At 33.2% G+C, this 26,751-nt stretch overlaps 2 protein-coding genes across 3 annotated transcripts in view; one reads left to right on the forward strand and one right to left on the reverse strand.

Annotated features, from left to right (window-relative positions):
- LOC105325093 (sushi, von Willebrand factor type A, EGF and pentraxin domain-containing protein 1) overlaps nucleotides 1–9,249 on the reverse strand; it is a 25,577-nt gene extending 16,328 nt beyond the window's left edge. The window contains exons 1-5 of the mRNA XM_066076585.1: nucleotides 9,139–9,249; nucleotides 9,008–9,056; nucleotides 1,381–1,489; nucleotides 675–778; nucleotides 78–257 (exon numbers count right to left, since the gene is read on the reverse strand). Of these exons, the coding sequence (XP_065932657.1) occupies nucleotides 78–257; nucleotides 675–778; nucleotides 1,381–1,489; nucleotides 9,008–9,056; nucleotides 9,139–9,204 (508 nt within the window). The 5' untranslated portion in view covers nucleotides 9,205–9,249. The remainder of the gene's footprint in view (nucleotides 1–77; nucleotides 258–674; nucleotides 779–1,380; nucleotides 1,490–9,007; nucleotides 9,057–9,138) is intronic.
- Nucleotides 9,250–9,356: 107 nt separating this feature from the next.
- On the forward strand, nucleotides 9,357–22,070 carry LOC105324898 (matrilin-2). 2 transcript variants are annotated; one of them, XM_034444409.2, is made up of 8 exons: nucleotides 9,357–9,409; nucleotides 12,080–12,166; nucleotides 12,271–12,828; nucleotides 13,510–13,683; nucleotides 14,975–15,085; nucleotides 15,364–15,609; nucleotides 15,981–16,205; nucleotides 21,724–22,070. In XM_034444409.2, exons 1-8 carry the CDS (start codon nucleotides 9,370–9,372, stop codon nucleotides 21,903–21,905), a joined length of 1,623 nt encoding a protein of 540 aa, XP_034300300.2. In that variant the 5' UTR covers nucleotides 9,357–9,369; the 3' UTR covers nucleotides 21,906–22,070. The 2 variants fall into 2 exon arrangements, with proteins under 2 accessions (XP_034300300.2, XP_065932658.1); XM_066076586.1 differs by lacking the exon at nucleotides 9,357–9,409.
- The last annotated feature ends 4,681 nt before the right edge of the window (nucleotides 22,071–26,751 follow it).

Genomic DNA, 26,751 nt, shown 5'->3' on the forward strand with positions numbered 1-26,751 from the left:
TGCAAGTGTAATTTAAAAAACATCATACAATATGAGTTAGCCCTTTGTGAATCAAATAACGACAAAACTACATATACCTTTACAAGTTGGAGGTGGCCTTCTCCATTCTCCCAGATCATTACAATAAGTCGTGCTGTAACCATCAATAGAATGCCCCGGTGGACACGCAAATTCACAAATTGTCCCATATCTCTGGTCAGAATGGTCGCATAACATCAACACATTAGTATTATAAAAAATTGGCGGACATCTGACAACTAAACAAAATGAAGAAATAATTATCACAAAATAAAAGGAACAAAATAATGAATGAGGTTTTTGTGTCAATGTTAAAGTTTAGATAATAGTTTTAAATTACTTATTTAGTTGAAAGATACATGTAAGTACAGCGACAACTACATGTAGATGTCTATACTGATATATACTATCAGATACCTGTGGAATCATTAGATTTCGTGGTGGCTCAATTTTCGTGGAATTCGTGGGTAACTCTCATCCACGGATTAACATCCTCCACGAATTAATAAATTAGTGTTATAATTCATACGTCCTTATGTTGGTTTAAAAGAACACACGAAATTACGCCCCCACGAACCTGTAAAAGTTAACCAATCCACGAAAATTACCCCCACGAACTTTAATGATTTCACAGTATATTATCGGAATGTGATTACCTGATACTGTAATCAAAAATGCGCATTCTCCTCTCCCTGAAGAATACTTGACCATTTTCGTACCTTCATCAAATATATCCCCTACACTATGGGTTTTTATTACTCTGTTATAATATTAGAAATAAATAAATAAATAACAACATGCCTGCTCACAGGTTACAACGCTAACCCGATAGGGAATGTCTCACTGCTTTACTAGTAACATTAAATTAAAAAAGAAATAATCATTCTCTCAATAGTCCAAAAGTAAATTTTCTTTTAAAACCAAATGGTTTGAGTATGCACCAAAAGTTCTCTACATATATGTTAAATTAAACCCCATCGCCGATGATTGCACTCTCGCTTTTTGGTCTCTCAGATATTTCACTGGATCAGAATAAACTTATTTTACATATGTTGAATATAAATTTCCAGTGTATTTATATGAAAATAATTTAACTTTTTTTCGTAGCAAACACATAAAAAGAGATAATATCAGTGAAAGACAAATTATAAGTATCTTTTTAAACCGACATCCTTTGCAAAGGCCAAGATCGAAAATAAAACAAAGAGGAATAGATAGGGGAAAACAGTTTATCATAAAAGTTTAGTTCAACCATCGGGTTACGTTGTTTTTAGTAAAATATATAATCACTGTTTAATCAATAAATATTAACTCTTTGGGAGAAAATCCATAGTATGACACACTGCTCTTACAAACATTTACCTATAATTGTGTATCTCATAAGGTTCTCTCCAGTAAACCCTCATACTTGTTTTCCCTTTGTCTGCTTTAATCTGCATATTTCCTGGGCAATTTTTGAACTCTGGCCATGCTGTTTTCAAATGAATTTATATTTCAATGATACATTGAATTGTGCATTAATTTGGTTAGAAAAAAACCCCCATCTATATATTAATAGCAGTACCCAGATAAGGAATTATGTGTACAGTTCTCATGCTGTACATCAGACAAGACAAATACAAGATAAATACGGTTACGCGTATACTAGTAATATAGAACGCCTCGACTACTCTATGTAGATGATCTTCATTATATGATGATACTTCAACATTACATTCTGATACTCCAACATTACATGCCGATACTTCATTATTACATGCTGATACTTCATTATTACATGCTGATACTTCAACATTACATACTAATAATTCAGCATTATATGCTGATACTTCAACATTACATGTACATGCTGATACTTCAACAGGAAAAGGACACAGTACAGCTCATGAGAGAGGATCTCTATTAAATAAAGAATAATGTCGGGACATACGATATGTTTGGGTATATGGTTCCATTCATGGAAGGATGAGGTATTGCATCCTCTACATGTAGGTTGCAGTATCATACAGTCGAATGTCAGAGACTGTGTATGCTGTTGAAATTGATCCTAGCAATAACTGTACTGGTAAAAAAATCAGACTGGTGCTTTTATTGTCCGACTCCTGCACATGGGTTTCCAGGGAGAGACCATCAATCCCCATAAATACAATCTAGTCTGAATGACTGAAGTCTCTGCTTAGGTGCTATTATGATTTTAAGCGGTTCACTGTGACCAAGTGCTTAAAGCATTGGTTCAGAATGCACATTTTTCGATCGGGGAACCTTTCGTACCCCCTGATTTTTATGCGCTGATGGGAGGGGGGCGCCAATGGTCTCACCAAGCAGGCATACTTTAAAAGATTATCCATTTAAAAGACAACACATAGTCAAATAGTAGTATTTGTCGAGTATCTTGCCCTAAACTAGTCTCGGTGGAATTTAGTCCTATCTGATCTCCGAGAAACAGCCCAGTGTTTTAGAGAATCTGGGGGAATAAGCCGAGGCAAAAAACCACATGGGTTCATTAAAACAAAAAAATTTTTTTCTAGCAAATTTCACTTTCGTTACATTTATTAAACATGTGTGATCATATACATTCAGTGCTGCCATAACCCACAAAAAGTAACTTCACATTTAATTGATATTAAGACAACAAAATAGTTATATGCTAATTTGGCAACAAAATGAAATAGAAATTAGATGTTCAAATTATTGTTTTTCATAGAATGGGTCATCGTACCATTTTTTAAAGAACGAATATTGTTAACACACATTAACGTCTATCTATTCCAATTTTCCAAAAAATGGTACGAAAACCTACTCTATGGTAAAAAGTAAGTTTTCTTCGATTGGTCTTCAAATGACTAAGTCCAGTCGTTTGCGTAAAACTGATAACAATAGAATAAGCTATATTATAGAATTTAAACAAGCGAAATGGTTGTGTAGTGGTAAGCGAGGAGTTCTTCAAACAAATGTAACTGTTAAAGTGGGTGTTCGAATCGTACGCGTTATGGTGGTTTTTTTTTTTTGTTTATCTTTTTGTTTACATTGTTAGAATGTAATTTTCTTTTTTTACTTAATAATATACATTGTTAAAATGTAATTTTCCTTTTTTTCCTTAATAATAAAAATTTGCTTATAATAACTTGAAATTATTTCGTATGCATTTTCTACTACTTTTATAAAATATAAAATGTATGTTATTCTCTTTGAGATTGCACGATTTCATATTGTAAACAAATGGTTGTTGCGCATGCAAGAAACAATTAAATGGCAAGATAAAACGTTCCATCTTTTAATCCTTGAGAGTCTTGGTAACACAACAGGGACATACGCTGGACAAAAACATGTAGTTGTGCTCAAAATGCAGAATACAAGCTAAGTCAAATGTACAGTATGCGCCTAAAGAAAATTCAACGATTAACTAGGCATGTATTTCACTTCCAATTGTATCGGCAGGAAAATCACATTACAAATGCGTGTTTTGTTGTGAAAGAAAAAGCATAATAGTTCTACCAAAAGACACAAAGACCACTAGGACCAATGATCAACACAAAGTTTGACCAGTGACCTATAACAAGCCCCCTTGTTATACGTTACTGGTTTGACTATCGCTGGGACTTAGCCCCTCCCCCCCACTTTTTTGCAAATTTATACATAGCAAAGACCTTTTTCTTGCTTGTCAAGATTTTTTTTAAGTCTAGCCCCCCCCCCCCCCACTTTCAATTTGCTTCCGACGCCACTGTATAATTTTTTGGAAAATACTTGTTTTGAATACCTACAAAAGGAGTTTAACTTAACTAAATTCTTTCTGTCTCCGGAGCGGAAAAATCGACTCCCCCATACTCTTTGTCGACTCCCCTGCGTTAGGGGTTGTATACGATGACTGAGGTAAATTAAATATTGTTAGAAAGTAATCAACATTTTTGTATTTTAACTTTTTAAATGAGTATGTGAGTGTCATTTTAAATATGCCAGTTTAAAGTATATGTAAATACTATAGTCTGTCCCAAGATATTTTTGCCGCATATTTTCTTAAATTATTCATTATTTATAAATACATGTACCTCTTGGTTCAGACGATGTTCATTCAATAGTATGAAAAAATCCCAAGATTTCCCCTTTGAACGCCCCCTCTAGCTTGTCGGGTATCAGTACACGGCTAAAAATAAAAAGTCTACGAGGTTTTTCCATTGCCAAGGAGATGAAGACGCCCGGATGATAACGTTGAAAAATTGCGCGAGGGGTCCCGAGTATTTCCGAATGGAGAAAAGATGTCAACATTCCCCATTATAAATCTCCGTAGGAAATCTGTTTTCGTTCCTGTGAAATTTTACGAGGGAAAAATGATAATGTGTGAATGAAGTTATCTTGGGAATTTTCCCTTTCATCGATTTTAATTGCACTTCAGTCACAGGTATGTGTATTTTTATTAAAAATCGTTCAAATATGCAGCATAAATATCTTGGGACAGACTATACAAAATTTAAGCGCAGTTACGCCTTTCAAATTTCGATTGCCCCTTTCACGCATTTTTGGACATTTTCATTTGGACAATACTGTCCACCGTTTAAATGCCCAGTTAACTCGTACGTTTATTACTTCTTATAAGACGTATGAGAGGGTCGTGGGAATTTGCAACGGCTTATTCCCCAAGATTCTTTGTAAGTATAGGGTAACGGTCCAGTCGTTCGAATATCCATTAGTCCGAAGGCTAATTAGTCCGAAGATCTAGTGGTCCTAAGCTCATTAGTCCGAAGGTCCAGTAGTCCGAAGACTAATTAGTCCGAAGGTCCAGTGGTCCGAAAGCTCATTAGTCCGAAGGTCCAGTGGTCCGAAAGCTCATTAGTCCGCAGGTCCAGTAGTTCGAAGGCTCATTGGTCCGAAGGCCCAGTAGTTCGAAGGGTCATTAGTTCGAATGCATCATATGTAATTAGTTTGGAAATCATATCGGATTCCAATTTGTTTTTAATACCAGATATTTAAGAGTATGCTTTGAATTTAATTTACTGCAAATTAAGTATGGGTATATATTAAGTACATGTATCAGCATAATGTTGATGTATAATCACTTAATGTTGAAGCATCATTTATTATTATATGATTAATTAATTCCTACTCTCTGATTGGCGCATATCCAACTATCTCGAAAAAAATAGAACGTTCTATTCACCTGCACGTGACCTAGGATGTCAATATAACATTTGATTTTATCTAGTAGGACTAAAACTATAGATCGTCCAATGAAATATCGCGTTTCTCAATTTGTTCGGCGGCTATAGCTTCAAACTAAAATCCCTGCTTGGTAACACTCAGATTGCTATTTTTGCAGCAATCCGTCGCTGAATAATATAGTAAAATAATTATTGCTGTTTATTTTCGATCAAAACGATGATTTAGCTACCCTCGAAGTACAATATTCACCTTGCCTCCGGCTTGGTGAATATTGTACTTCTCGGGTAGCTAAATCAACGTATTGACCTCAAAAACAGCAATAATTGTATGATATTGAAGATTACCCACATAAGGCAGTTGAGGCATTTCATATGTATTCATTCATAGCTTATTAATGCTTTTCGCCTTTTTGAATAAAGAACTAAAGCTATTTTTATAGGAAAAGAACAGGTAAATATTTCTTATAACTACATGTACGACAATTTATTAATTGGTTGTATTGACAAAGTATTATGCTATGATGTATGGCGTGTCCACTATTACGTAAAATTTGCAAATACGTAAGTCAAGCCACCTTAAATTCGGTTTTTCCTAGCCATATGTCCACCGGAAAATAGCTACACAGCATGCGCAGTACCCCCACCCCCTACTCGAAAAAAGTATAATTATGGCATAGCAACCTAACTCCGTCACTTTCGGAAAACTCTTCGCCATTTGAAATCAAGCGCGATTATGACGTCATTTTTGGCAAAAATCTTCTATCAAATTCAACAAATGACAACATTTAAATGAAAAATGTTTAAAACATAACAGAATTTTTATACAACAATAATTGCGTAAAATCAGCTAGCACTTTTTCACGGGTGAACTAAAACATCGATATCTTTGATATATCGGGCTCTTTGATCATTAACGGTGGTCAATCATTTTTAGAGAGGTCAAGGTTAAACATTTCACATGCAATATATTTTTCATTAAGACTTAATGATAACGTCAAATCGCTCGATCATGCTGTTATTTTTGCCTTAGCTTATACATGATGTATATTTACGATATATTGCTATTTAGAATATGCTGCGTTAATAAATAAAAATGTAATGAATAAATAATATATTCATTAATATATGCATAAGTGATTTAAAATATTTGAAATATGTGAGGATAGAAGTAAAACGGCATCCATACTCTCTAAAAAGGTCATTGTGATTGTTGTTTTTATTCTGGGGAATTTCATTTCGATGAAATAGAGTAACATTCAAAACTATATTGTTGATTTATCTTCATTCCCTGGCGTATCATACAGCACGTGGGTGACGGAGAAAGGTTCATTAGATACTAGTATGATATGCACGTGTGCTAAATGTATTCAGAAAGCTTATTTGAATAATAATGAAATATTTTTGTTGATAATTTAATAAATAATAATATTTTCAGGTTTTATTAAGTGATTGCAAATCACAAACAAGAGGCCCAGGGGCCACATCGCTCACCTGAGCAACAATTGCCTTAATTCTGATCAAATTAGCATTACAGTACCAAAATATCTTGACAACTAAGTACAGTAAATCTTGCTAAAAAAAATGATAATCTGCCCATTTTTATCCACCTCTTTTTTTTCTGTAAATACCAAGCCCCTTTTGTTGTTGTACCTGTAAGAAGATTTTTCTCTATTTCTATATACCCCTCCTCCCCATTTCGTGGCCCCACTTTTCTCTAGGGAATTATGGTTTCATCAAACTTAAATCTGCATAACCTGTGCTTTCACACTAAGTACTGAGGTTTGGACCGAAAACTTTCCCAGAATATTTTTAAAGATTTTCTCTATACATGTATATTCCTATGTAAAAATTCAAACCGCCATTACGGCCCCGCCTAGGGACTGAGGTTTTGCAAACTTGAATTTACACTACCTGAGGATGTCTCTACACAAGTTTAAGCTTTCCTGGTCTAATAGTTTTTGAGAAGAAGATTTTTAAAGATTTTCTCTATACATTCCTATGTAAAAATCCATTCCCCCATTGTGGCCCCACCATACCACCAGGGACTATGATTTGAACAAATTTGAATCTACACTACCTGAGAATGCTTCCACTTTAATTTGAGCTTTTCTGGCCTAATAGGCTTTGAGAAAAAGATTTTTAAAGATTTTCTCTATATATTCCTATGTAAAACTTGATCCCCCCATTGTGGCCCATCCTACCCCCAGGGACTATGATTTGAACAAACTTGAATCTACACTACCCGAGGATGCTTCCACTTTAATTTGAGCTTTTCTGGCCTAATAGTTTTTGAGAAGAAGATTTTTAAAGATTTTCTCTATATATTCATATGTAAAACTTGATCCCCCAATTGTGGCCCACCCTACTCCCGGGGACCATGATTTGAACAAACTTGAATCTACACTACCTGAGAATGCTTCCATTTTAATTTGAGCTTTCCTGGCCTAATAGTTTTTGAGAAGAAGATTTTTAAAGATTTTCTCTATACATTCCTATGTAAAAATGCATTCCCCCATTGTGGCCCCACCATACCACCAGGGACTATGATTTGAACAAACTTGAATTTACACTACCTGAGAATGCTTCCGCTTTAATTTGAGCTTTTCTGGCCTAATAGGCTTTGAGAAAAAGATTTTAAAAGATTTTCTCTATATATTCCTATTTAAAACTTGATCCCCAAATTGTGGCCCACCCTACCCCCGGGGACCATGATTTGAACACACTTGAATCTTCACTACCTGAGGATGCCTCCACACAAGGTTAAGCTTTTCAGGCCGAATAGTTTTTGAGAAGAAGAGTTTTGAAAAATACCAACAAATTTTCAATAATTCTTAATTATCTCCCCTTTAAAGAGGGCGTGGCCCTTCATTTGAACAAACTTGGATCTCCTTCACCATGCTTTGTGCCAAATTTGGTTGAAATCTGCCCAGTGGTTCTTGAGAAGAAGATGAAAATGTGAAAAGTTTACAACAACGACGACAACAGACAACGGACAAATTGTGATCAGAAAAGCTCACTTGAGCCTTTGGCTCAGGTGAGCTAAAAACACAAAAAATAATTTACAGAGAAACACGAGATGTTTCCTCAAATGAAGCAAATTAAATATATTGTCGAGTGAAAACAAACATATGCAATCTTAGTGTATAAATTATTGATTTACATGTATATCCGTACTAGGTCTCCATTAAAATTTCAATTATGAAATCTGAATCAAAAACATGAGGGAGAAACCCAGGTTTAGAAGCGCCCTCCATACCCCCCCCCTCCGGCGAAGGAAGGGGAGACTACGATATAATGTAGTCAGTTTTCTCGGGGGGGGGGGGGGGGGGGGAGGTCAGCTATTATGAAGGAAATTCTGCTACACAACACAGGTCCGACGTACTAATTCATCAGTCAAATTATAAAATAAATTGACACGAGTTCAATGTCAGATGGCTTTTGTTTCAAATTGTAGAATTCAATAATATAAAGTAAACATTTTTATATTTACATGTAATTTTTAATGGTAAGACTTCAATGAAAATAGTCCGGTTACAAACAATCATTTACATGCGCGGACCTAGAGTGGGGGGGGGGGGGGACGGGGTATGGTAGGGTTAGAGCGGTCAAGTCACACCCCAACCCCTGCAAAATTCAAATTTCTTTGAATCTATATATTAATTACATTAGAAAATTTCCAAAAACATACCTCGGACCCCCTTTGCAAAGTCATATATAACCGTCGGACCCCCCCCCCCCCCCATCCCGGGAATTTTTTTTATACCCGCACATGATCTACACCGCTGTTGGAATTATTATTTCTAATATACTATATTCTTATAAAATGTAAAACTTACGCAAGTATGTTATCACTATTATTTCGGGTTTGGGCCAAAGGTCTATACTCTGTAAAATAAAAATATATATTTTACAAAATGCAGGTTTTATAAAATCGAATAAACATAACCGTATGTTTCAATTTACTTACCTTAATCAGTCCATCAACAACGCAGCAAAGGAACATCAGACATGTTAATGCTGCATACGGTTTCATTTTGTCGAACGCTCACAGCTACAAAGAGTTAATAAAATAAAATAACTACAGAAGTGGTCGAGTTTTTATGCAACCGGAGAGCGCAGTAAGTTTTATGATAGGACCACATTAAGCATTGTGAAGTGGTCATCGCTTAGATCACACACTATATATACATGTAGCTGAATGTTGGGTTCCCACTTTCATTCTCGATTTATTTTGAATGGTAAGTACAAATGTTCGTATTTTTATTCCGTAGAGCTGTTTTACATGAAGGGTATACATTAATTATTTGTCCTGTTGAAAATCTTAGTTTGACCGATTCTCATTAGCATCAGATTTAAGGAATGTAAGAAATTAATTTACTTTAGTTGTTAGATTGTGTTTGTAAATATTAGAAAACTTTTGCTCAGTACCTTGATATTTGGGGTCGAGCAAGGAGACAGACCTAATCGAATTGCAACGGAAAAGTTTAACACCTTAGTTCGTAGTCAATATTTCAAATGAGAAATTTATTAAGTTAGTTACCATTAGATTATCATATTATTATCTCTTACTCTATTTAAAAAAGAGAAATGGCAACATTATTCCACCTATGTCAAATACACAATTTACTTAAAACGAGTAGACGTGAAAACCGAACTTGAATATAATTTTTAATTGAAGTTATTTTTGAGCCGACCAGTCGTGTTTAAGTAACTTGAAAAGCATACAGGCAAATTCAGCCATAAACCAAGTTATTTTTATGAAATGTGAAAATCTTTTCAATATAATATAATACAAGCCTACAAAATCATAATTTCTAACTATATTCAGGGTTTTTTTAATATACTTAACATATGAAAAGAAAAAAAAATTATTGCCTTAAATTTTGGTGGTATAGAACCCACAACATAAAAAACCCTTGTTAAATGTACTTAGTTTATGTTTGGTGCTCTTACTACCGAGCTATTTCAGGCACAACAAAGAAGGTTGTTTAAATACTATGTGTGACTTTGGCCACGAATTTACGGACAATTTTGTATTACTTATTCAATAGTTGGGATACAGGATAATATTTTTAATGTAAAGTGGGTAATCTCTCTACGTTTTTGTTGATTGAAATCGGTTTGTTTTCCATTAGACCTTATTTAGGTTATTAGAAAAATTTCGAGCACAGACTCACTCTATAAAAGAAAAGGCATTAAAGTTCTTAAGAAAATGACACTTGGAGGCTTTGATACGTATACGCCAATTAGAGTCCACATATTCCAAACATTGAACTTGAAAACATTTGAGGGATACGAATCGATGATATGTTAAATATTTATTGTTTTGAAAAAAAAAATAAAAAAAAATAAATCAGATTAAATTTTATTGATATTTTAGTTTTTCAGTATCTTATCCATCCGTGTATAGGCATTTTACACGCCTTATCCACCCATCTTCTTTGTTTATCTCATAATATTTGAAAATGAAAAACAAACATTTATAATTAATGATTGTTTATTTTTACTCAACAATAGTTTTTATGGAAGTTTCAAAGGTCTGCTATTGAAACAAACATCATTCCATATGTGTGTAATAGGTTTATTTTAAAATTTTTGTTTCGGTTTCAAAGTCCGGTACATATATCTGCCAGGGTTTTTTTATTTATCAAATCTCATAAATGTACTTTAAATGATATTGAGGAGTGATCGAAAACGATACAATTATGACGCCTAAATGCTTTTATGAAAGCATGTCATCTTTATGCACACTATTTATTTTATGTCCTATGATGGCTTGATATACGGGTACGTGATGCACCAATATACAATATACACATACTATTTTGGTCTATAAAAGTTTTTTTTTTATGATTTCACAAATAAGAGATCGATTTAAGCTCTAAATTATTTTTATTGATTTTTGGGGAAATTCTTTTTAGGTCTTAATGTTGATATTATGTTGTTATCTAGTGATGTATGCAAAGAAGGATCTGATAAAAATTTCAATTTCAATTTCTTAGATTAAAGATTATTAAAAATCATTAATTGTTTATACCTGTTGAATCTATGTAGCAAATCTAATTGGTTACCAAAATTCGCATCAAGTAAATATCAAACATACATATATTAAAGGGAAGTGAAACAACATTAGGAATTTTTTGTTCATTTAAAAATAAATCTTATTTCAATTAAGATTACTTTAACAAAAAAAGTATATCTTATTATCCATATTGTTTAAGACAAAGCATCATCATATTGTAATATAAAATTATTACCATCATATTAACGTCATGTTAAAGTTTCAGCATATAAAGCATTCACTTGTTATTTCAAAGGGACTTAAACATGATTTGAGCTCAACATTTTCACTTTCATTTTTTGTTTTTAATGTTTAGAATTGTTAATATGGGTATTATTAATGTTCTGTCAAAATTTGAATGTGAGATATTGAGTTATAAGCAAGATACAGAGTTTGAAATTCTTTGTTTTGTAAACAAAGTACGAGTCTTGTTTTTGTTTACATTGAAATATATAGTTTTACACATTTGTTGTATTGGTGTAAGTATCAATCAAATGTTTCTTTTTTCGTTGATAATACTGTTTATGAACACATTGAATTAGTTTATCCTATATGCCACGAGTCATTTGTCACATAAATGGTAATTCCTTACTTATTATTATCTGTATACAAACATAAGACTCGAGCTTTGTTTATATAGCAATGAATTCCTACCTCTGTATCTCTCTTATAACTTGAATCTAACATTCAAAACTTGATCAATCATTCAAAAGTAAAACAGTTTAAACAAAAATAAGAAAAAAAAATAATGATCTCAAATCGTGTCAAAGTCCCTTTAGGGCATCATCAAAAAACCAATATTTAAGGACATAAAACGAGAAGTATTGATTTATGCAGATTTATGCAGGTAGATGTAAAGTGTGGCTCATGGCGTTGACGAATTTTCAACTCATCATTGCGATTGTTTTGCATTCTTTTCGCACAGTGTCTACAGGTGAGTTGAACACGAGTTTCTCATATTAACATACATTGTAATTATAAACATCTCTTCAACAGAACTGGAACTTTTCAATTTGGTTTTATTATAAATCATTTTAGACTGTGGAGGGTCCAAAGCCGATATTGTTTTCATTTTGGATTCAAGTGGAAGCGTTGATTTTGAGGATTTTCAGAAAACGAAGGAATTCTTCAAAACAATGGTCGGTGGATTTCAAATCGGTTCAAATAAAGTGAGAATGGCGTCAGTACCATTCAGCACTGCTATCCACAATACATTTGAATTAAGTGACTACACCTCTGAATACAGTCTAAAGCAAAAAATTTCAAATATTCCCTACGACGCCGGAGGAACCAATACACACCTTGCACTTAAATATGCGCGGGAAACAAGCTTTTCGTATTGGAATTCCAGGTCAGGTGTTGCCAAAATTGCTGTTGTTATCACTGATGGACAGTCAAATAACAAAATCGAAACCTTGAAAGAGGCTGAGAAACTACGAAACAGCGGGGTCATTATTTTCTCTGTAGGGGTTGGAGATGGCGTGGATCGATCTGAACTTAGCGGAATGGCGTCTAGATCTAGCTATGTGTTTGATGTAGCAACGTTCAGCGCTTTGGACTCTATCAGAGATAGGCTTACAAAAACAGCATGTGAAGGTTGGTCTTTTTATTCACCAGGTTAGTCTTCGTTTGATTAAAAAAAAAGATGAAATATGACTGTAAAAAATTAAGATATCCATATTTATTTCAATCGCCTCTTTTGAAATTGAAAAAAAAATTTAGTTAACTATAAATGCATATATATATATATATATATATATATATATATATATATATATATATATATATATATATATATATATATATATATATATATATAAATTCTTCATTGGTAAATCTACGTTTAAGACATGTTAATACTAATTTATTTCAGGCCTCATCTTTTTCTATTATGATAACTTAGAAACAAAATTCCTTTCCAAGAAATTTAGTCGCAGATTCAGGTCCCTTAATATTCGCAACAAAATCACACGTAGTCAATATATAAAATATATAATTATACATGTATTGTTTTAAAACGCATCAAATTGAGCAACATTAATGATTTGACCTACATGTTTATACGAATAAAAGTTGGATATTTTACTGAAAAGTTCTGAGACCTGTAAAATCTTGAAGTTCATTTAAATCACCAGAACCTAGCTTTAACTCTTTATATCAAGAAAAAAAGAATCATATATAATAGTGTGACTAAAACCGTAATAAGAAATAACAGTTCCCCCCCCCCCCCTTCAACTTGTTTTCATTTTTTAATTAATTTTTTTTGTGCTTTGATAGTGATTTCGTGTGGTGACCCTGGAACCCCACTCAACGGTGACCGTTCTGGAAGCGATTTTTCTAAAGGGAAGTCCGTAAGCTACAGTTGTCATTCGGACTACAAGCTAGTCGGATCAAGCACAAGGACGTGTCAGAGCACCTCTGTCTGGTCCGGCTCCCTTCCTAGATGCGTATGTAAGTATGAACCTTCTTGTTAACATCTTTTAATTTTTCTCCTATTTTGTTTTAGAAAAAACAATATTTCTTTTCATGAAATGAAATAAGATTCGGAATCGTATACGGAATATCTGGATAATGTAGTAGAATAGATCTGTATAGAAAGATTTTCAGTCCCCCCCCCTCCCCGATATTTTCATGTTGAATATCAAGCCTCTTTTGTAACAGGATAATTTCATAGTCACATCACATATTGAGCATTGATTATAAACCTATATAAAACTTTGAGCTCCTGGTGGGACCCAAACATTATCCAGGGGCCACAGTCTAAGTAACTGAGAATCAAAATTTGTACAAAATTGAATCTACCTTACCTAAGGATGCTTAAATGCAATTGACAGCTTTTCTGGCTGATTGATTTTCTAGTAATTAAAGTTAAGTAATCATACAAATTCAAGACAAGTAAATGAAAAATAGTATTTCAAAATATGATTTATGATATAATATGAAATAAGTTTTTTATAGGGACCTAGGTAATACAATTATCACTCTTATGCACTTTACATAAAATGGACATAGGATGTGTAACTTTAAAAAAATGAAGAAAAAAAAATGAAATATTAGCCAAATATTTACCAGTATTTTACAACAATAAAAATATGGATTTTAAAAATTAAGTAAAAATAGGACAAAATCACAAGAAATATAAATAAAAAAAAATCAAAGGCTACTTTTTAGAAATAGGTTTATTATTTGTCCTTTAATACTTTGGACGGATGTGGCTTGATAAATACACACTGCGGACTGTTCCATGAATGGGTAACAAAATACGCATAGGCGTCGGAACCGGGGGGGGGGGGGCGGGGGGGGGGGGCTTGGGGGGGGGGGGGGGCTTAAGCTAGACCTAACCATTAGGCATGTAGCAGAATAGAGGATTCAGCCCCCCCCCCCCCCACTTTTTTTCGCAGGAAACATAATTGTTTCGTAATATACGTTTGAAAAATTGAGATTGAGACTCACGGATTAGGATTTTCATAATTTTGGGAATTAGTTTTTTTTCTCTCTCAATATTTCTGAGAATCAGTCTAGCCCCCCCCCCCCCCCCCTCCCCAACTTTCAATTTGCTTCCGACGCCAGTGATATGTATACTAAATAAATTGTTTTTAACCATATGTCCAGTGCACACCCTTAGTAGATCCAGTCGTGTAGTTCAAGCGTATGCCACTTTTTAAAATTCACCGGACACTAAATGACTAATCTAAGAAATTGTGTAAGATATAACATCCTAAACAATGTTTATACGTTTCAGTTAACAACGCATGTAAAAGTAATCCATGCCACAATAAAGCCACGTGTAATAATGGCCAAACATACACATGTAGCTGTGCACAGGGGTATAGTGGATTTAACTGTGAAAAAGGTAAGAATAGTCAAGTCACACATTCTAAATAGCATTATGATATATCATATAAGGTTAAAATGTCATAAGTAAAACCGTCGAAAAAAAAGTATGTTATATCTTATTATTTGTATATCAAATAGTGATGAACATTCAAAAATTCTAGTTACTGAAATCATGCAAGTCTATCTATCTATCTATCTATCTATCTATCTATCTATCTATCTATCTATCTATCTATCTATCTGTCTGTCTGTCTGTGTGTCTGTCTGTCTGATATGTATCTATCTTTTTTAAAGATATCCAGCCACCGGTTGTTAAAAATTGTCCCTCGGACATACGAGAATTTTCAGTTTCACGATTCAAGAACATCACCTGGAGAGGACCTAGTTTCTACGATCCCCATGAACATTATGTTGATGTAACAACGAATTACCCGAAAAATGGATCCACCTTTTTCTGGGGGGACTACACTGCTATATATACTGCTGTGAAGCAGTACAATGGTCTCCGAAGTGTATGTACTTTTAACATCAGCGTGCGGCGTAAGTAAATTAATTCATTTCTTATTAATTTTTCTGACATAAAATCCCCCTAAACTGACACTTTTGTAGTTTTATGTTGCCAGAGAGAATACTTCACTTCTTCAAATCAGGTTTATATGCAAATGAACTGATGCAATATTAGTAGACGTGAAGATCATTCTATCTTTTATGCATCTCATCTCTTCATCTTGTCTTTGCAATCGAAACTTTGACAAATTAAAGATATGGTTGAGCAAACTAACGTTTTAGCTTTTATCTACCAAAGTTCATTTGTTACTGCGTATTCCTTTTTTTTTGCTGAAGTTAATATATTTATAAAATTCAACACTGAGAGTATTCAGGCATCATTAATATTTCATCAATTTCTTCAGCACATCCATGTCCGGATCTTAACGTTACTATCGTTACCAGAAACGGGGCACTTGTCTGTAACGGCTGGATGACAGAATACACTCGCATTTGTATGGTTTTCTGCAAACAAAGAACAAAGTTACAAGAAGGTCACGACTTCCGAACTAAATACATTTGTGGTGGGAGTGGAAAATGGCTGCCATCGAAAACCCTTCCATTCTGTGGTCGCCGTGGGCGAAAGCGGGGTTTGCATATTACATGTACTAGTATACGAAACAAGTATAGCTTTTCACTGACCGTCTTTAGAACAAACTCTAAACAGCAATAAGTTATCAAGACTAGACATGATCTCGTTGCGAGCAACGAATGGGTCTTCCGTCTGATTTTTGAATAGATTAGATTTAACTTATCTTTTCAAAGATAAAATCGTAGACCTAAGCGAAAAATAGTAAAAAAAAAAAAAATTGCGGCAATCGGGGCTTGAACCCGGGTCACCTGGGCCATGTCCACGACTCTATCGACTGAACTACTCAGACTCTCGCTTCGGAATTTTGACGCTTAATTTCTCGAGAATGCCTGAATTAACTGAAAGCACCTTGTTGCGAGCAACAAGTGGGTCTTTCGTTTGATTTTGAATTGATAGGGTTAAATTAAACTGTTGACAATTGGTACGATTTACTATCATATTAACTTCCTTTTAAAGGGTACCTGCAGCCCAGCCGGTGTGAAACATATGTTAAAGAGTTTATTTACCAAAATTTAATGCAAAAAAAAACCGCATCGAAATCGGTGCAAAAATAACGGAGTTACGCCTCTTTAAAGTGGCTATTTTTACCTGCTTTCGGAAATCTAATCAAGGGAAAACAGAATTAAGCGATAACGAGGCTTCAGCGGAAGTGACGTCACGAGAACAACAGGAGGGAAATTTCCTTACAAAGCTATACAAACAAGTTGCTGTTTTTTTAAAAAAGGACTACAATACGTGGACCCTTTGCATGTGTTTCCAACGAAAACGTGAAAGCCTTAAGATTATCAGAGATTCCACCGACTCTAGCCCTCTGCTTTTAACCACTAAATTTGTACGTTGTATTACGTATACATGTACATGTATGTATAGCCCTGACTTTTTATCTCAGAATTTAAAGGATTCATACGTCTAAAATAATTTTGATTTATCTATGAATGAAGTTTGCATGTATAGTATCAGGCATTCGGTGAATTCTACTATTTGCGCACACATTACGATTCGCACTACTTTGTTAACTATGCAGTGACAGCTTTTTGTAAATTAAAAATTTCATATTTTGATGCATTTTTCTTGAGATTGAAACTTTTATAGTGACATAATTATTCAATCAAACTTAAAAGCAGAAAAAAATTTAATCGGGAAGTTCTCTAGCCTCGACAACTATAAATGTATATTTAAGTTACATGTGTATTCGGAAAACAACAAAACATTGCAAATTATGCTATTTGATTCATCTTGTAGTTTCGGCATAACATTAACTTATTTCATAAACTGATAGTTCATATCACATGCCAATCATTTCTTTAAAAGGAATACTTTGTTTCTGTACTGTTTACCGGCAACTTTACAATTACAGCGCCTTTGAACTTATGTGTGCATATGGCACGAAATCCCGATCCCGATCCAGATAAACGTGTTAGCCTGGTTCCCTGAGCTACCCATTACGCACAGGAACCAAGCTAGCTCATGCGCTGGCTGAATTTTCCCCATAGCATCCGGTTTAACCTCGCTTATATATTTTCTGCGTGGACCTCAGGGTCCACGCAATTAAATTCGATTTGTCAGCCAAAATGATTGATATAGGTCTGATGTTTTGATTTATCTTGTTATTTTAAGTATTGTAGATCTAGAAATTTGTATCCGTTATCATTTTATTACAATCAGATTTCTTTTTAAAGGATTTTAAAATTTGTTATTCTCGTCGCCTTTTTACCGATGAAAACGATATCTTAAACGCTTTCATGGGCAAATTTAGGTTCATTATTCATTTTTTGATTACATAATATCCTTTCACACACGAGTGATCCGAGGTAATTACACAGGTAAACAGGTAAACTAACGAAGCCACTGCTCCAGACACACGTGTATCTGGGGTATGTATACACAAGGTACACTATATAGTCTGGTGAACGAAGAGAGGGTTTCACACCTCTAGACGGGTAAATTGATTTGTGTATAATTAGCTACTCAATTGTTAAAAGATAAAACAGAAAAATAAATTAGACTGTGTAAAAACAAGCATTCGTCAGCTAAAACATGTGTATAGTCCGTCAATCAGTGATTAAAGAACCATGCATGATACTATTGAATATTAAAACTAATGTTCGAAGTAAATGCCTTTATTATTACTTATCTAATCACTTAAATAATGACTAAATTTACAATTCAGCAATTGAAACCTTTTTTATGTGATCAAGTAATTATTTCAGAAATAATTACGTTGGTCTTTATAATTTCTTTTCCAATAAAGTGCAACTTTCTTTCGAGCGCTATGGCCAGCAATTAAACGCTTTATAACTCCGTATAGCTTAAATTGTAATACTGACAACGAATCATTATGAAATCTGAATAAACTGGAACATTTTGACAAAGGATGTAAATAAATGTAAAATTAAATTCGATTATCGTATTTTTAAAAGAATAAGAGACAGACTTAATCATGCAGCCATCTTGGACTTTCGCCTTGATCCGTTTATAATCCCGTGTTTGTTTGTTAAAGAATGTATACTATTTTGATTGTAATTGGTCCGATATCAATATTATTGAATAATCGGGCTACATCATTTGAAATTTATGCCTTATACGAGGAATAGACCACGAGTTACCTTTTACGAAATATCATTACGTATTATCAATATCATTAATCAGTTAATAATGTCACTGAGAAATCATTCGAAAGATTGACAATATTAACAAAATATGTTTCTTATATCAATAATGCTTTGATTAATTGTCATTTTGCTACATATGGTGTGCATTTATATGTAAAACGTGTTACACATTTGACGAAATTCATGAAACAAACAATTGTCCGAATTCGACATTTTTGTTGGATAAAATACGGGTTAAACTCAAACAACAGTATCATTAGTCATCCAGGGTTGATAAGGAAATAAAACAACAACAAAAAATGTTCATATATCGATAAAACAATGCAAGAAAACGAACAGTTTTCATACGATTCTTGTTTCTCATACAGCGGGGTTGACCCCGTGACGTCACAGTTCATCTCGCGCCAAATCGGCTTGATTCAAAACTCGTTCAGGTGTGAAATTGGGTTTCCCCTAAATATCTCGAAAACTACTCATGCGATCGCTGTAAAATTTTCAGGATGATGTTTTTACAAATAGATCTCCATTATATCAAAAATTGACCGGCACTGCAGGTACCCTTTAAACTAATTTTTCAACCTACACTGCGAAATGCAGATTTCCGGAAAACGTCATTTTTAAACTTCAATATCTCCGCAATGCGTTGTCCGATTTTAAAACGGTTTTTAGTTTTGTATTCAGTACAAAAATGTCAACAAAACGCATATGCGCATATGCATAAAATTCCAAAAATCGAAATATTAGAATCACTTCCGGTGGCGACCGGAAGTGACGGACGACCTGCTCATATTAAAATTTGATAAGTTTAAAACATATTCTGATGGAAAAAAATTGTAGATTATTTGATTTAAAAAAAATTGAAAACACAATTTTCCAAAAATGCTGTTTGAGCGGACCGGAAGTGACGGACGATCGTAGTTTTACCTGATCGGCCCTAGAAATTCAAAAATCTATCATTCCTGAAACTTTTAATTTTCTATCTTTAATCGTTTTTTCGAAAAAGGGAGGACAAGATCACTTTTTACAAAAAGAAAAACGAATATAACGGCCGACCGGAAGTGACGTCATCAACAAAAATGTACATGATAAAAGACCTTGATATTTTGTATTATTCGTGAAATTTTCATAAAAATCCATTGTAGCATATTTGAAATATTTGAGTTTTAAGAAAAATGTTAAGAAAAAAAAGAAAATAATAGTGAAAAATAGAGAAAAAGAAACCTAACAAAAACAATAGGGTCTTCCGTTGGAAACGGAAGACCCTTAAAATAACTTCTTGTGGAAAAATATTTACTTTTAAAGAACTGTGAATTTGAAAAATTTGAGAGACACTTTGAGAATGTAATTGAAAGAATTTAGCAAGTCTTTACTATATCCCCAACTATTTGTTAAAAGAATGTATGATGCTTTTTAAAATATCTAAATAAATCTTTTTGATAAGCAAACCCTGATAAACAGTGATGCCGCAAAGCAACCATTGCCCCGTCAGCTTTTTTCTCTCCGCCTTCTTCTCTCTCATAAATACAAATATGTACATGTACGTGCTAAATATTATGTTCATGCTGTTGTGTGTGTATACTATTATCACATATTGGAAAATCCTTATATTTAGAGCTGTCAATTTATAAGTTGGTGTGCATGTTATAATTTTTATTTGCTTTTCTTCCTTTGTTTCTTTTGTTTGTGTTTATATGCATATTATTTCACTCAAGAAAATTCTCTTCTATTTTTTGTAAAAGTCGCCATCATCTACATACCATGGCGTGTAGAGCTTTTTTTTATGTGATTGTGCTTTTAAAGCGGGCGTGCCTAAAATTGAAAAATCGTAGTGGTATGCACCCCACATGCTTATTAGTGAAACCGATTATGCAGTGTAGTTAGGCGAAAATATATCTTAGGAAGGGTCGTATTATTTTGATTAAATCAAAGTTAATACAATGTACCACTGAATTCTGCAACTTGTTTTTATTACTGATTTAGTCTTACCGCTAACATCCGTGCCAACGAGAAATATTAATATAAGATGTAGAACTTGCTTATTAATCGTTGTAAAATAAATAAAGTTTAGTTCAGTCTTACCGTATCAAATTTTCACATTATTAGTATTTGTATAAACAATACAAAAAGGAAAGAACTACATGTAATGTTTTAACAGATATTATAGAATAATGCTTTTAACTAGTTCTACTGAAAAATTAACCCTGAATTTCATCAGGGACGTATACATGTTAGTATACGTCCCTGATGAAATTCATAGCAATTTTATTATTTGCTCGATTATGAGGTGATTAAATACAGTCGGGTGTGATGAAATCTATCATATAGCTCTTTGGGATTTATTGGATTTAATCACCCGACTATATTTGATCACCTCATAATACTCAATGATTGATTTCTTATTTCTTAAATCAATTTATATTAGTTATGAAGATCGGAATCGGGTTTACAGTCAACGGTTACTTCATTTGTTAACCGAGAAAAAAGTTTTATTCTTTATGTTCTTGGCGTATGCAACTTAGATTGGTAAATACTACGACTAACGTATTCAATTTATATGTTACTATTTCTATTTCTTTTTTGATCAACCCATCTTTAAAATTTCACGTGCATAAGAACGAAATTTGTGTTGTTCATATTAAAAAATTGAGTTATTTTAGTTTATACCAATTACGTTTGTAATATATTACAAATGCTTCAAATAGTATACTAGTATTTTCTCTTATTGTTTAATCTTTCATTTTGTATAGTTTCTAGATTTTAAAAAAATCCTCATTTAATCATTATAATGGAACATGCAGATTTGATATAGATATTAGATATGAAAATATTCTACATGATTCATATTCTATATGAAGTACATGTATGTAAAAATAAGAGCTAATCAACGCACATCATCTTTTGAAGAGCTCATTCGTCCATCGGACGAATTATACCGGTACTACTTCCGTACATGTGTTGACGAAGAAAAGGACAAAATGAGGGAAACATATCTAGAGATTCTCAAGACATCTTCCGTAAAAGGACTTTGCAATAAATACCCAGACCTATGTAAAAAGGAAAACGTTGAAGTTCAGTGCAAAGAATAGCCACTGTACTTTAAAAAAATGTAAAAAGAAGAACAGTAACTGTGTGTCCTGAGTATCAACAAGAATAATTATAGTATTCAGCATTCATACGACTATATGTAATTTTATGAGTATAAAAACCCCAAAACCTACTACATATTTTAAAATGGTTTATTAATAATATCTATCATTTTTTACATGTAAGTATTGTGTATATATATATATATATATATATATATATATATATATATATATATATATATATATATATATATATATATATATATATATATATATATATATAATTTTTATATATATGTGCTTTATCATAAAGGACTTATTCAGTACAGTATATACATGTATAGGTTACAGTTTTACTTTTGTTTGAATTGTATGGAACGCCTAAACTTACTCCTAGATACTCTCCATAATATGATGATACTTCAATATTACATGCTGATACTTCAACATTACTTGATGGTACTTGAACATTACATGCTGATACTTCAACATTACATGATGGTACTTTAACATTACGTGCTGATACTTCAACATTACATGATGGTACTTTAACATTACGTGCTGATACTTCAATTTTACATGATGGTACCTTAACATTACGTACTGATACTTCAACATTACATGATGGTACTTTAACATTACGTGCTGGTACTTTAATATTATATGCTGATACTTCTTCATTACATGATGGTTTTTCACTATGAGGTGGTTCTAAAAATAGGGAGGCGTCGGCTCGGGATCGAAATACGCTAAAACTCAGAACACGCAAATGCCTGTAGAGGTATAGAGTATGCTGTAAATTTTTTAAGACTGGGCTGTTTCTCTGTTTCAGATAGGACTAAGGTCCACTGAGGCTAATTTTGATCTAGATACTCAACAAATGCTACTATTTGATTAAGTGTCTTTTGAAAGGGTTATTTTAAATTTTAAAAAATAATTGCTTGGTGAGACCATTAGGACTCAGCGCATAAAAATCAGTGGGGAACAAAAGTCCCAAATGGGATTTTTGGTCTAAAAATGTGCATTCAGAACCCAATCTTTTGGCGCTCGGTCAGAGTGGACTGCAAAAAATACATATTAATAGCACCTAAACAAAGACTTCTGTCATTTCTGTTAGATTATACTTATGGGGATTGATGGGCTCTCCCTGGAGATCCACGTGTAGGAGTGGGCAATGTTCAACAGAACAGTTACTGCTAAAATCAGATTCAACAGCACTAAATGCAGTGCTCTATCATTTGCATGAATGGAGCCATGATCTTATAAGCTGTATGTGTCCACTGGTTGTCACATGCCTGAATACATTGCACCCAAACAAATCCAGGCCTATTTGTTCCGCCATTATTTTTATTCAGTAGAGATCCTCTCTTATGAGCTGTACTGTGTACTTCTTCAGTGCCAACAGTATTTTTTTTTACATGTATTTTGGCAGATGCACTAAGTTTCTGGAATTAAGCAAAATAAGCACTGCAAAATTTTAATGCTTCCTGAAGCAAAACAAACTTTAATTACTCTCTTTTTAACCAACACGCCTTTTGCGGAAACTTACATAAATCATAATATAAAAAGAAGTTTTTAAAAACGGATATTTTATTTTTTTTTTAAACAAGGTGAAAACACATATTTATGTTACTTTGGAAATTCGATCATATGTAAATTAATAGATAAAATATTTTAGAATACGGGGCAACTGACCCCCCCTTTTTTTTATTTAGTTGTCGAGATTGAGTGGTAGGTTTGCACCCTTCACAATAAATGATGCTATGTGCGTGCACTGGGATCTGCTGGATGATAGCTCGTACTCTGATTCCCTTAAAAGTCCCTTGAACAGTAAAGTGTCTCTGTTAAATGGCGTAGAAGCGCCAAAACAAATAGACCTGGCTAAAAAGTGGTAAAACAAGCGCCATTTGAAGGCGCCCGCTTGCAGTATTAAAACATCAACCTACGACATAAAACGTACTTATAAAATTGACATCGAATTTGAAGGCGCCTAAACAGGGACGACTCTGGAGTAGTTTGACACAGAAAGATTTCGGCGCATGTTCTTACAAATACCCCGGTATAATGAAGGTGACCGTGACCCAATTCCCTCCAGAATCCAGTTTCACCCGAGCGGCACAAACTCTATTTTTGGCAATATAGATTTTAATAATAACCAATTGGGTTCGAAAAGTGTCCATTTTTATACATGTACAAGGAAATAAAGGAAGTAATAAATAAAGCTTGTTTGAACTGTTTTGTAGCTTGACTTAAGTTATATACATTGCACTCTCTGCGTAATACCGAAACGCGATCCCGGTGCTTATAGCTACTTTAGAACCACTGCATACTGAATTACAATCATTTCATGAAAAAACCAGCATGTAATGTTAAAGTTCCAGCATGTAATGTTGAAGTATCAGCATATTATGTTAAGTATCATATATTAAAGAAGTTTCAGCATGAACATATAATGTTAGAGTATCAGCACGTAATGTTAAAGTACCATCATGTAATGTTAAAATATCAGCACGAAATGTCAAAGTACCATGGCCATCGTGTAATGTTTAAGTAGCATCATGTAATGTTAAAATATCAGCCTGTTATGTTGAAGTACCATCATGTAATGTTGAAGTACCATCATGTAATGTTGAAGTACCATCATGTAATGTTAAAGTATCAGCATGTAATGTTGAAGTACCATCATTTAATGTTAAAGTACCATCATGTAATGTTGAAGTACCATCATGTAATGTTAAAGTATCAGCATGTAATGTTGAAGTACCATCATGTAATGTTAAAGTACCATCATGTAATGTTAAAGTATCAGTACGTAATGTTAAAGTATCATCATATTATGAAGACTATCTACATAAGGCAGTTGTCGCGTTCCATAGAATTGCATTGTTTAGTTGGCTTGTCGGGGTATTTTTACAATGAAATTTGTTTTAAACATCAAGCTTTCATTTAAATTTACATATAGAATCAATTGTTCGTTTATGAATAAAACCTTTCCAGCTTCTTATTATTGTCAGTTGTGTTATTTACTTTTCAATTTTTTTCTTTGAAAACAATTGTTACGATAGAATAAATAAGGTTCAATAAATATCTTGCATGATAAAATTTTAGTATTTTAAAAAAAATTGCGCATTTGTTACGCAAGTTTTTAAGACAAACTTAAGACGAAATGTCACTTAATTTGAATTAAAAAAAAAAACTTACAGAAAGAAATGCAAAATTGTTTTCTAAATTGATGAAACAACTTGTTTATACCTCATTTAATTTAATCTGAAAATTGATGACATTATTTACATTGCATTGTAATTTAAGGGCAGCGACTATACATTTACAATAATATTTATACTTTCCTGAAAAACCAGCTACAATGTTAATGAAAGGAAGAATATGATTTAAAATATTTATATCTGGTGTTTTTTTTTTTTCATTTGAATCGACCAAATCCATTGTCAGTCTTTGATATGACTTTAGATGTGTAATATGTTCAACCATTTTCAGCTTATTACTTTTATATTGTATTTTGTCAATAAACAAAAATATACAAACAATTTGTTTCATTGTAAGATCAATATATGGTAAACTGATCAATCACTTTTACCCACAAATTAACACCCCTGGGAACATAATTATTTTCTCAATGTACATGTACGATCTACCAATAACAATAACAATTTCTTTATTCTCGTAACTGCATAATTTACAGTGTTGAGGAAAATCCAATTAACAAAGATACATACAATACAATATATGCGTTGAAGGTGTTTAAAAGAGAAAAAAAATACAAGGGATAAAAGTAGAATTACAATTAACCTAGAGAGTTAACTCTTATAAAACGTTACACATGAGCTTAGCCTGAATCACTGAACAACAGTGAATCAAACAAATTAAAATAATTCTACAGTATGCTGTACTTGTAAAAAAAACACAAAACATGACGTTTATGTAACAGTTCATGGGCGATACAATACCGAAAAAAACCCCCAGAAGGAACCTCAAAGCAAAATAAACTGTAACTGAATATATATTTATTACGATGGGAATTTTTGGGGGTTTTGTAAATAAAAGAATTCCGACGATTGTAAGAGTATTTTTTTTTTAAATAGAGAACAAATATCTAAAGAATATACTTGCCAATGCAGAGCCCTATTACTTAAGGTTAATGTTGATTACTTAGAAGATGTTTATCTTTTGTGAAACGATTCAGAAACTTCTGACAGACTTAACTTCCGCCACACTTCCGCAACGTAGATGTTAGTCTATCATGAACATCACTCAGATTGTGCGCTTAAATTCTCCAAACTTCAAGGATCCAGCACAAGTGACGAACGAAATATGTTACTTGAGCTGAAATTGGAATAATTTACATTCTTTTAGATGTAGCTTTATCCAGTTATGGGGAAATGGAAGATTAATTTGCTCTATTCAGATGAATACGAGGCCGAGTACAGAACGAGTACGCACGCTTTCGCGCAGTGTTTCATTTGTATTGTGACGTCATCTTTTTGCTTTGTTGACGCCATGGCGTGATAGTTTCAACTGCAGATATTCAGCGAAATGTGTTGAAAATAGCTCGTTTGATGCGTAAAATTGATATTATATTGTGGAATAAACATAAATGTCTCGAAGTATAAGCTATATTTGGGCCCGGGTCGAAATTGTAAAGAGGGTTCAGCAAGTCTAGCCCTCTGTCGTGTTTTCTAACCCGCCTAAATATAGCTTAATTCATATATTTCAAGACAGTAACCATGTATTTTAGATAAATGACCCTTAATACGTGATGCTATATATTTATTTATTACTTAAATATGTCTGAATGTTTTAATAATACAATGAAGATCACCATTTCCGC

The sequence above is a fragment of the Magallana gigas genome, chromosome 2 (genome assembly GCF_963853765.1).
Source record: "Magallana gigas chromosome 2, xbMagGiga1.1, whole genome shotgun sequence".
Classification (NCBI taxonomy): domain Eukaryota; kingdom Metazoa; phylum Mollusca; class Bivalvia; order Ostreida; family Ostreidae; genus Magallana; species Magallana gigas.